Genomic DNA, 12,567 nt, shown 5'->3' with positions numbered 1-12,567 from the left:
ATGAATAAAAGGTCCTCTCCGGTCTTTAGGATGTGGTTGTAAACATCGTTACAGTCAAACAAAAGACCAAGTCGTGCATTTCCACTTACATCCTCGGATTCATCCAGCTGGAGTGTAAAGTTTTCCCACAACTTGTCCAACAATCTCTCAAAGACTGCCATCTGAAGCTTTTAGCTCTTCCAACCTAGCGACAGGTAGGAAGAGCTCTTCAGCGATGGTGAAGGTTTTCTTTTTTTTAATTTTGGTTTTAGCCAGGAGCAAAGACACCAAAAAGCCTTCAGGGCTGCTGATGGTGAGGCTGTGCACATTCAGTGTAGTGATGACCTGAATTCAGCAATGTCTGCCTAAAAACATTCAAGTTAATACCACGGCAGGCAGTGTTTCTGTATGTTCCTGTTTTTTTTTTGTTTTTTTTTTTTTACAACAAAATAAACTGAATATTGTTGTTAAGCTAAATTATTATTTCTTTGAAATAACTTTTTCACACTGTTATAACATTTTACATGAAGAGTATTTTCTTTATTCTTTTATTTTCTCACATACTCCATGGAGAATCTCTAAGTACCCCTTAGGGAACATGCACCCTCATTTGACAAATAGTGACCTAGACTAAGGGGTAGGTGTTCATATTGATTTTTTTCAGCTGTGAAGACTTAACATATCTGATATTAAGTCTTTTCATGTAATTTACTGATTTATTACCTTACATCCTGAGGAGCCTGAGTGTCATTTAACTATGAATATAAAGAATCCACATACACTGACCTACACTTACCATAGCTGGAAAATAGATCTCATTTCTCATCACTCTGACTATTAGATTATTTCTTTCCTGTCACGTCTTTGTTCCCCCCGCTCCATGTTAGCCTGTTGGATGCAACCCTCTAAAGCCCTGAATGCAAACAATGGAAGACATACTGCAGGGATTTTATTGCATGCATTTCATTAGATGAATGTGCTTTAACAACTTCATCACACGCTCGAAGAGCAGCTGATTCATCCAAACACATGAATGCTGTCTAGTGTAGTGAACCTTTGATGTGTATGCCGAGGTCTTACTTGAGGCAGGGGATGCTGTCTTTGCCACTCTCCGGTGTTCTGCTGCCGGGGCTAACTGGGTATTGGTGATGGGGCTGGGGCGAGTGGGAGCCTGGCTCTGAGAAGCAGGGGTTGTTTTCATTCTCTGATGGAGTGATGACATCTTCGGGTTCGCATTGCAAGCGTACCTCTAGTGCCTGAGAGTGACATGGATGCAGAATGATAGACGCGTCTACAGCTAAAACAGTAAACGGCTGTGTTTAAAAACAGGTTTCAGAGAAGAGGTAAAATTTCCGTCAGATTTCGTGACCACCTTTTTAACTCACCACTATCTGAGTGTTGGCATCGTATTTGCTGAAGCGATACAGGATAATGTGAGCAGAGATGCCAACCACACAGAAGATGCGACTCTGAGGGCACCAGCTGACCATCTGAATGGCAAAAGGGTCCTCTTCCACTAATTCAGCAGCCCTGCCTTCACCTGGCTTTGGCTTCTCAAATACTTTGGAGGTCTTCAGCTTGTACAACATCTGCAGTGTGACTGGTTCAATGATTTAAAAAGAAATGTTTGCAATTTTTTACACATGTAGCGAATAGAAATGTTAAATGTAAGTGTATTGACAACTGCAGTAACTGATTCTATCTTATAAATACGATTAAACTGGGATTTATTTTCAAGTATGCTGTGCAATACAATCCCGACATCAACTTCATGCATCATTTCAGACAAGAATAACAAAAACAGTACAGATAAAGGACTTACTTGCAGATGCATCCCAAAATTTAACTGATCCGTCAGCATGCCTGAAAGAAAAAAAAAATCAATGCATTTCTTAAGAGTGCAAGAACATCACAATCAAACAAAAGGAGACAGCCTTACTTCATGCTTAAATATGCCAAAATATCAACCTTAAAATGTTGCACTTATCCATTAAAGTTCTCTTCAATACTTTTTTTTTTTTTTTTTTTTAAATAAATTTGGCTGCAGCTTTTACCTATTATAAATTTAAACCCCTTCTGGCCCATCCTTGCAGAATGGATAGCTACTTTCCTCTGAGGCAATAAATTTCCTGTGAGCTGAGGATTTAAGTTTTGTCACACTGTGCGCCCCACAGAAAATATCTCCATATCTGCATCAAAGGGCGCCCCGGCTCAGCTGCCACTGATATCTGTGGGTTTTACCCAGAAGCAAACAGCACCCAGTGTGGGAGCTTCAGAACAAGTTAACATCTCTGTCAACGCCTTACAAAGCAGCATGACCCTGTGCTGTTTTTTTCCTAAGGTTTGCACGGAGCCAAATTACGCTTGCAAAGAACAAGCAATACAAGTGCGTGAGGACACTCATGTGAAGGTCGTTTTAATTGTGAGGGGCAGATTTTTTTCAATTTCCTTGTTTTTTTCTGTCAGCATTTCTGACTTACCCTGTGATAATAATCTCTGGATAGGTGTGGGAACCTAATGTCCATGTTCCTCCACTCACTGGCCACTCCTGACAGTATAACACAAAAAAAGCAAATGGTTTTTGTCACTATAATCACATTATTTTAGACAATGGGACATTTTTGGTTTCATTTTATCAAACACTCAAAACATGACATGGTTTTATTTCCACAAAATGCAAAATTCTATCCAGAAATATAAAACATGTTTTGATTCACAAATTTCCATGATAACACATAATTTATTCAAGGCCATGCAAGGATCCCTTTGGAGCACTACATTTACTTGGTAATCTGGCCTAACGTTGACTTCAAGGTGTGATGTAGCCAACTTTGAGAGGATCATCAAACAATTTTAAAGGCCAGTTGCAACAAAAGTTTCAAGGATGTGATGATCATCATTTTGACATTGAAAAACTCCTATATGCATGATAACCTAAGAGTTAATAATTAAACCAAATTAAAACCAAATGTAAGTCAAATATATCTAAATCAGTAGTTGTTTTGTTTTGATGCGTGTCATACCTTTTGGCTATAGCCCGTCTTCTTGTGTTTAGCTCCTATAGAGTAGAGAATCGGGATAATGTCTGGGGGACAATCTGCAAAATAGGCTGTGCAGGTGACTGGAGACTCATGGATGTCCATGGGATACGGATTCTCAAACACGGGGAAGCTGCAAGATACAAGAACGTGATGTGTTATGGGTTCCTCCATCATTACAGAAAAACAGAAAAAGGAGCTGAAATCATCAGGGAATAAAAACAAAGAAACAAACAAATGTATGCAAATGTACACTGAAATATCTCCTGTTAAGAGAATAAAATAAGAATATAAAATAGCAAAAGAAAGGAGGACACATGGTTGTTCTAGTTACCTTCTCAGATCTCTACAATAATAACATGCATCATTTCACATTTCCCTTTTTCATACTGTACTTCAAACTCATAATTTGTAGTGTGTGACAGTGTAGAAATTGTACTGATAGAGACGTAGATGCGTTAAACAACGCGTAAAAAGGGCACCGACGTAAATGTTTTCTAATCATCCGTAGTCTTATGTATCGGCAGTTCAATCTGCCTCATAATGAAAACATGCACCCACTGATCAATGAGATGGCAATGCTGAAGAAAATCTAGGTATGTTACAACCGCTGGTGTCAGGAGACTTTTACATCTAAGCTGTGTAATTACATAACCTAATTTATTCAGCAAGCTCATTTAGACCTTAATGTATTGCTACCATTCAAATGGATTCCCCAAGCCTGCATATCAGCTGATTTCATCTTCATACCACCCTTCAGTTAAAGCAGGTCAGCTGAGGTGGAGCACTCATATTTTCACCCAGTCATAAATCTTTATAAAATAATTACATCTGGTGGGGTCGGGGGTGTGAAGGGGCATTTTAAACAGTTCTTATCTGTAAGCATCACTGCAAGTACCAAAGTGCTGCAACTTTAGAGTTCATGAAATAACTCCTAAAAGTCACCTTTATTTAGACTGATGGATAAGGTGAATGTTTTGATTATGAGCATGACACCACCGTCTTCTTACCTATCTAACAGCTGATACATTAGGAGCCCAAAAGGCAAAAGTTGTGCAACCACTTAATTTTAGGGTGCATTCAAATGAGGATAGTCTGCTAGTCTCGGTCCGATGTGGGACTCGGCCCAGTTGTAGTGGGGTGTATTCTTGCGGACTGAGATCGCATACAAGCGGCATTTTTGTTAAAGAAGCCAAAGCATTAGAATATGTCCCCATTCTCACCAAAGATGGCGCTGCACTAGTATCTAGCAAAAAAGAGAATAAGTTAAACATGGCGCATGAAACTTTTCCCATTTTAGTTTTTTTTTTTTTTTTATCTTATGCAAGTAAACTGCAGAAATACACTGCAACAATATGCAATATTAACAAGAGCCAACCAGATTACTCTTAACACGATCGCTATGTTTTTACCCATAATTCAAAGATACGTTAAATGCAGGAAGTGACTTTTTTTTGTAATCTGCTTCCTGTTTTTGGTCCATTTAAACAGAGCAAAACCTACGTTTGTAGACGGACTGAATCTGCTTCTTTGATCTGAGTGAGAATTCGTTTGGCGCATTCACATTTCCCCAAACGAAGCGAACTTTCCGAGCAAACGGACTCGGATTTGGATGAAAAAGGCTGATGTGAATGTGCACTATGACTCTTACTTTCTGTTTACTGAAATCCAAATCCAAATGACCCTTTCAGTCTAAACCCCTTTATTTGTTGTTATCTATCAGGGATCTTCTCAGGATGTGACAGCTGGAGGTGTGAATGTGTGAGACACCTACTTGCTTTGTGTGAGATCCACCACAATCAAGTCCTTCTCCAGCAACACAACGACTGCGTAGGGCTCCTGGACCTCTGTGAGACACGAAGCCAAACTGAATGAGACAAAACATTTGAGGTATCTTCGAAAACAAGCAGTTAATCCCAGAAAGTGTTCAAGTTTGAACATATCTGATTATTTTTTCACTTTTTTCATTTCAATAAATGCCATCACAATGATCTGCAGGGGAACTGCGCTAAATGATAAAATGGTATATTTGATATTTTTTGTGTAGAATAGATAGTGAGCAAGGGGTATGGAGAGCTTCTTTGCAGAAAACTGTATATTCTCCAGGTGGCTGCAAACCAAGTCTCTCTGCATGGATTTAAACCCACAGACCCCACAGCACAGAAACAATATGCAATGCAAAGAAAACTAATGAAACAAGTTATAAAAGTGAATGCACACGATCACCATTAGGCCTGTCACTGTAACAAATTTTGCCATGCGATTAATTGTCTCAGAAATCATTGCGGTAGGACGATAATATTGCGCAAAGCGATTATTGTTGTCATTTTTAGGCCATTTTCAGCCTGAATAATAATAAAACCATAACAATACAAGTTATTCCTTTCAAAGATCAACATACTTTAATTTCTAAAGAACATTTAGCTCAATGTGCAGACTAGTTTATGCTCATCCAGTCCCCCAGTCTGCTAAAACATATCAGGATTTATCAGGATTGGCAACATGTTTATCTGGAACATATGGTCTACAAACACCATGTAACACAGTTGCATAGTCTATAGTCAGCTCATATAAGGGAACATGTTTGGACTTGACCAGAGGTGAAATGGTAAAACTGTCTTAAAACATCTTCAGTATGTCATTTTTCATGTTATTGTAAGGTTGTGGAATTGCCGTTTGTAACATGTGTGTTCATTCAGGCAATTCATACAAGCTGTGAAATGTTTGCAACATTTTTCAAAATGTCGCCTTTTTAACAATATTAAAGGACGGCATGGCTGTCCTGTTTGTATTTAATCTGTCAGTTAAACATCGTGTTCGTGGACTGTCAGGAAGATGGAGCTAGCCTGTTTGTTAAGATCTTTTTTTCCCAGTTGGGATAACTGCAGTTGATGTGCAGATGGAAGCTTGTCGTATTGCCGTGTTTCGTTAATATTGTCCTAAAACAAACATGGCACTCGAGAAAAGAAAGACAAATTAAAATTATTGCGTCCAGCAAACTTATTGCGCGCATTTTTTCTTATTGTGCGATTAATTGACTTATTGCTTATTGCAACAGGCCTACTCACCGTTGATGTAAGGAGTCTCACAGAGCACCATGAACTCTACTATAGGATGGTCCATCTCCAGAACGGTGATGGCTTTGCCATGCATGATGGTTAATGCTGGCCGTCGTCCCGCCTTGTCATACGAAAGACCCCCAGAGAAAATAACAAAAGGCTCGCTGTTTTTCAGACAGAAGAGATATGCAGAGGGCGTTTGTTTTTGTACTAGCAGTTGTAATTGATGAGTAAAGTAAACCACGAAGAGAAAGAATGAAGATGTGAAATAATCAGTCCAACAACATGGAGGATACATCTCTATTTTCTGATCTTATGGTGAATCACTTGTAGAAATGATCAGATAAATTAAAAGAGTGGAGCTGAATGAATGCTCATTAGCACAGCTGTGAGGACAAACTACCCAACCAAATTAGTTAAAAACAGACTAAATCATGCTGACTTTCATCTCAGAGCTCAAATGTCAGTTTGGAAGTAATGATGCATGAGCATGCGTAATCAGGATACTTCAAAGTCACTTAGATCAGGAAATTGGGACTCGTATAAAAAGCACACACCTGCTTCTTGAGGTCTTGTACTCCACTTTGAGTATGGGTTTACACGACTCCTTCCTCCCGTCCTTTTGTATCTTTCCTGATTAAAAGAAAATGGCAACAGATTGGTGATATTTCCTCGATCCTTTTTATGTAACCTGCACTAATTTACTATAACACCATTTTAGTGAGTTCAGAGGGAGGCTGTCAGTGACTGAATACTACAACCACAAAAGCATATGCTGTGCTTTTCTAATGCTTTTCCTGTTAAAACCGATTCATATTATTTAGCCTTACTTAACAGCTGCTGAATGCACTGCCTCACACAAACAATCTTTTCCTCCTCAGCTGTAATCATAATGCAGCCAAGCAGCATTTCTTATCATAAAAGCAATCATGGCACCGTTTCAGCACAACAATCAGACAGAAAATAGGAACTGTTTTTGTTCCCATTTCAGTCTTAACTTTGTTTATTACTAGGGAACATGTTTCCTCTTTTCTTTTTTTTTTTTTTTTAGGAAATGACAGACCATTATCAGTCAGCGCATTAAAGGGAGCTATTTTCCTCCTGCTTCAAATGCTGGAATGATTTTGTCATTGACACAAAGAGACAGTCTCTCAGCTTGAAACCACAGATTCCAATTCATGAGCGCAGTACTTCAAACAAAGGTGTTGCACTTTCAATGAAAAAAAAAAGAAATAGAATTTATCAACTTTATTATGTCCACTCAACCGGCTTTTACCTCATGGAAACAGCAACTAATCATATTATAACATAAAAGAGAAAGATCCACAACAGCTAGATAAAATGCTTCCTGATGTGTTCTATTGTTTCAACTCAACTAATTTGGTCAATTTTAAATGGATGAAAAATTATAACAATTGGAAATAATAATTGCATGTGATGCCTGGAATACACAAAGGTCCTAAGGGAACATTTTTAGCTTTAGGTAAAAACTGTAATTCTTGTTCTTCATGTCAGTGTTGACTGTAAAATGTGTTAGTAATGATTTGGTTGCAAAGAAAAGTTTGTTTGGGGAGAACAAATAAAATACACTGACAAGCAGCTTCCAATCTGCTTAATGTGGATGGCACAGAGACAAGTTGGCTTTAACGTAGTCACAATGTAATGATACTGTCAGATACCTAGAGTTGGAACTGTACCAAATACAGATTTTAAGCTGCTTTGTCCCAAATGCTGCTTAACAAACATCCCTTCCCAGCACATCACAGCAAGCATGTTTTGAAATGGGAGAGTTATTTGCACCCATCTCATTTTTATCTTTCATGCCCAGCTTAAAGATATCTTTATCTCCTAATCAAATGCAACAATGGTTTGCATCATAACCCTGCAGAGACTCAAAATTACTTTCCATATCATTTAACATGGCTCTGCAGTGTAAGAATCTTAGGAAATAATGTGATACATCTTTCATGTTCCTAACAATTACATGCAAATTTAGGTCTAGTCATAAAATGTGATTGGTTTTGTTTTATAATTTGATAAGCTACGTAGAACTGAGATAAAACATTATGGAATTTATTTTTGGTTTAATGTGTTTCATTTATTTACATTTTCAATGTATTCAGCACTATTAGTTTGTTTCTTCATCTTGATGTTGACCATGTTTTTGGATTTTAATGTTTAACATTCTATTATTGGTTTCCTGACTTTAATTAAAATCATTTTCAAAAATCCTCTTTCCTTTGTGCCTTTCAGTTATTTCTGCTTCCTGTCTGTGTTTCACACCTACAGCTCATAGTGGTTGTTCTCCTACAGCTCAGGTTTCTTTTGCGCTTTCTAAGATGCTTGTTGTCATCACCTGGTCTTGTGGATGTTTTTTTTTTTTATCTGGACCAGCTCTGTTTAAGTTCTATCTTTTATTTACATTTATGATTTTGGGGAACTTTCCCCTTTTCTGCAATTGCAATCTTGTTTTTTGTACATTTATTTTGACTTTTTTATTTTACACGCCCACCTCTTGTGTTCTGCATTTGAGTCCTCATGCAGTGTTTATAATGTGGCAGGATAATGCTGTGTGAATGGACCCAGTCTGAAAAGTTTGACCCAGTTTTTAACGGAAAATGGTCCGTTTGACCATGTCCTGTTGTGAGTCATGAAGTCAAAAGCTTGAATAGTCATTAAATGGATTTACTGAATTTTCTAGGGCAATACATCACACATTATAATATATATTCATTACCCTGACATGAAGTGTTTTTATTTAATAAACTTGGTTTTTGACAGAGACATCAGACATCCTGTATTTCAGGGCAAGTGGAGATGGTGTGGATAAACTGTATAACAACTGAAAAGGCACTTTGTTACACACAACAAAGAAGCTGCTTTGGACATGAACATTGGAGTTTTTTCAGGAAAAGTCTGGATAGTTTGGTCTACTCTTTCACCACTGAAGCAATCAGCGTGAAACCCATTACAGCGGGGATGCTTTCAGCAGGAGAGGTGCTCTCCCGCCTAGCAATGTAAGGGTGAAGGCCAACTTCTGTCTCCAGTGTGCAGAAGGAAGCATGTGATGAAAAAATTATGTTGTGGAAATCTGTTATGTTTGTAACACGTGTAGAATAACAGATGAGAATCCATACAGTGTTTATATCAGTAGGGCTACTGCATGTATTATTACGTGTCCTTAACAGCAGGGCTGGAGCCAGTGGAAAGTAACATACAGCGAGCAGGGCAAGGAAAATAATCTCACCGACACAGATACATGTTTATGTAATCTGCTATATGCTGCTGGGTTCACACACTGTCCCCCTCTCTGACGATCTGGAGATTTTTCCAGGATTGAAAAATCTCATTTAAATGTTCCACAGAACATTTTGAACATTTTTAGGACCATAGTTTATGTGTGAAAGCAAATGCATTCATTACTATATGGTTAATTTTGTTAGTTCGAGTTTGTCCTTCTGGCTGTTGTTCCTTCCTTCCTGAATGTTTTGTGACTTCACAGCTCACAGGAATGAAGCAAAAAATCTGACTAGATCAGGATGCCCTGCCACTAAACAAACAAAACCAGATGAAGTAAGAAAATCTGTAGCACACATAAATACAAATGAAACTGAATTCATTCAACTGAAATAGCACCGAAGATTTTACAGAGATAATTTCTTTTATCATCTGTTACAATATGAAGGCGTTAGACTGGAAATGAGTGTGGTTGAACAAGGGCTGAGCTGATGGCTGAACACACTGATGATTATCTTGAGCTACTGCAAAACTTTGATGCCATTATTGGTTGTTTTTAATGGCACAAAGCCCAAATAAACATTCAAAACACATTAACTGTTTTTTTTGTGTGGTTTTTCTATTGATTTCCACAAAAACAGTCCAATATTTTTCAAAGAGCAGAAGTCCCAGTGATGTTTAATTTAAAGACAATTGTCTGAGTTTTGAGGACAGAAAATAACTACATAACTACATTAGTTGAACTTGAAGTACTGTTTTAGCCCACATCCCCTCTAACAGGTTGAAACCTTTAAATCTGCCAATTGTCAAATGATAAATCCACCAAATATACAGAAAGAGGCAACATCGCAGTGACCTTACTGGGATTACAGTGTAGCTGTAGGGTGTGTGTGTGTGTATCTCACCATGAGGGAATGTGACCTGGAATGGCTTGGTGGTGTTTCTGAGGTTCCATAACGTCAGGCTGCCATCTGAGTGACTGCACATGAACTGCTTCCCTTCATGATGCCAGCTGACTGAATGGATGGCCTGCACCAATGAGAAGTGGTTACATAAGTTAATACGTCATTACAGTTTGGTGAAAAAGTTCAAGAAAAAGTTTGAACCAGGGATGGAGCTAGATTTTAAGCCAAAGGGTGGCCAAAGGGTGGGCAAGACTTTACTGGGTCTATGACAGGGAAATTATTGTGTTCCTCTCTCTAACACACACTCACATACACTGCTGTGATAACCGCAGTCATATTAGTTAAACGTGAGAAATAAAACATCTGCACATTAATAATCTAGACCACCAAGTGGAAATATCTGTAACAAGTTACAAAAATGCCCACAAATGGTAAATGGACTTGTACTTATATAGCACTTTTCCAGCCATGCCGACCACTCAAAGTGCTTTACACTGCATGTCACATTCACAAAGTTACACACACACACACACACACACACACACACACACACACACACACACACACACACACACACACACACACACACACACACACACACATACCCCCGACAGACACATCGGCGGGGCAACTTGGGGTTCAGTATCTTCTCCAAGGACACTTCAGCACGCAGTCAAGGAATGCTTGGAATCGATCGCTCAACTTTCTTTGAAAGATGACTGCTCTTCCTCCTGAGCTCCACAAAGAGCTAATTTAGTTTTTTTGGGGCACAGTGGTGCTTGACATGCTTGTAAGGGGATCAATGGTTTTTTTTCCCCCTGGCAGCTCAGGCTTACTGTCTGGTGGTGATGGACTGGACAATGTGTCTGACCACAATGACCTGTGTAGTTTATTTCATGTTTGGGGCCTGTCAGGTTGTAAATACAAGGGCTGGGGTCTGTCTCGGGCTGTTTTGTGTCCTTCCAGTTTTTGAAAAAAATTCACAAACATCTCCCTCTCTCTTCATTCTTATATTTCCCGTACTATACATAATAAGACTGATTACAGGCCACATTTCTTCACATTTCCATACTGTAGTTTACTTTATAAATCAACTAGCAGCCTTGCTAGCCACCTGTTTAAATTAATCTGGATCGTGCAGCTCTTGCTTAGTCAGTGCTATGTAACTGTGTGAAGTACTGAGGTACTCTGAGCATCTTTATAGTTTATTTTCACCTGCCACTAGCCTAACCGAGTTGATCTGTGGTCCCTTAATACATTAATTAAAAACTATATATGATGTTGATTTCTCCACATAATCTTGAAACTAATCTTGCACCACAATAGAACTACACATGTCATCTGTTTAACATTAGAGTAATAGCCTTTCAGAACATAAGTGGATGCTTGACTGGGAACCTGTCCACAGTAAAGCCTGCCTCTCGCCTAGTAACTGATAGGATCCAGCTCTCCCCCAACACTGAAATGGAATAAGCTGTTTAGAAAATAAATGGATAGAGCATTAGTAGTTGTACTTGCACAGGGAGTAAATCGCTTCTAGAAAGATGCAGCCAAAGGTCACTATTTGTCAAGGATAACTAATTAGGAAACTAATTCAGATTGACTTCAAACTGGTGTTATGATACTTGTGGTCCATGCATGTCTGGAAAGATGCCCCTGTCGATCACCTGCGGTGGCACCTATGGTGTCCAGTCAGATTTCAGAAGTGCCCAGTGCTACACTGACTACCTCCACACTACACAAATACTTGAAGATAAATAAAGAAAAAGAGAAAAACATAATATAACCTACCACATTGACCTTCTGCCCTAACTTCCTGGAACTCTTCCAAAAGGAGGTAAACTAGAATACAAGTTACAAATTAAACTGCCTGCTGGTCGATCTAAAGAAAAATTATCAAGTGAATTTTCAGACTTTGCTTTTCCTACTTTATTTGATGTTAAACCATGCTCAGTCTCATGCAGTTTCAATTCAAACAACACAAACTAAACAGGCAACAAAGTTTAAAAAAGAACTTTTGATTTTGCAATCAACTAAAGATTTCTGCTGATCTTTACACAGAACTTGCAATTTCTTTTAAAGCTGGGGTAAGTAATGTTGGGGAGCTAGCAGGATGTGAAAGTAGCACCCTGTCTTGGCTCCTCCCCCTTTAGTTTTGCTCCTTGCGTGATCCAAGGCTTTTTTCTTACCTCTGCCAAGGAGATTATGTTTTTACCAGCGTTCATCTGCTTGTCTGTTTTTGTTCAAGACAATTAAAAAAGTTATGGATGGATTTTATTTGCATTTTCAGGAGTTGTTGGAAATGTGAAAAAGAAGAATTGATTTAATTTTGGTGGTGATTCGGATCAC

General features: G+C 38.5%; 1 protein-coding gene across 1 annotated transcript in view; it reads right to left on the bottom strand.

Annotated features, from left to right (window-relative positions):
- The window catches only part of stxbp5l (syntaxin binding protein 5L), a gene marked incomplete at its 5' end in the record, with an annotated part of 175,901 nt that overhangs the window by 45,189 nt on the left and 118,145 nt on the right, over nucleotides 1-12,567 (bottom strand). Inside the window, 9 exons of the mRNA XM_079253891.1 lie at nucleotides 1,060-1,235; nucleotides 1,365-1,579; nucleotides 1,802-1,842; nucleotides 2,460-2,527; nucleotides 3,003-3,150; nucleotides 4,792-4,864; nucleotides 6,086-6,240; nucleotides 6,634-6,709; nucleotides 10,219-10,342. Of these exons, the coding sequence (XP_079110017.1) occupies nucleotides 1,060-1,235; nucleotides 1,365-1,579; nucleotides 1,802-1,842; nucleotides 2,460-2,527; nucleotides 3,003-3,150; nucleotides 4,792-4,864; nucleotides 6,086-6,240; nucleotides 6,634-6,709; nucleotides 10,219-10,342 (1,076 nt within the window). The remainder of the gene's footprint in view (nucleotides 1-1,059; nucleotides 1,236-1,364; nucleotides 1,580-1,801; nucleotides 1,843-2,459; nucleotides 2,528-3,002; nucleotides 3,151-4,791; nucleotides 4,865-6,085; nucleotides 6,241-6,633; nucleotides 6,710-10,218; nucleotides 10,343-12,567) is intronic.

Source organism: Telmatherina bonti (genome assembly GCF_933228915.1).
Source record: "Telmatherina bonti genome assembly, chromosome: 15".
Classification (NCBI taxonomy): domain Eukaryota; kingdom Metazoa; phylum Chordata; class Actinopteri; order Atheriniformes; family Telmatherinidae; genus Telmatherina; species Telmatherina bonti.
This window is presented reverse-complemented; position numbering and strand designations above follow the sequence as displayed.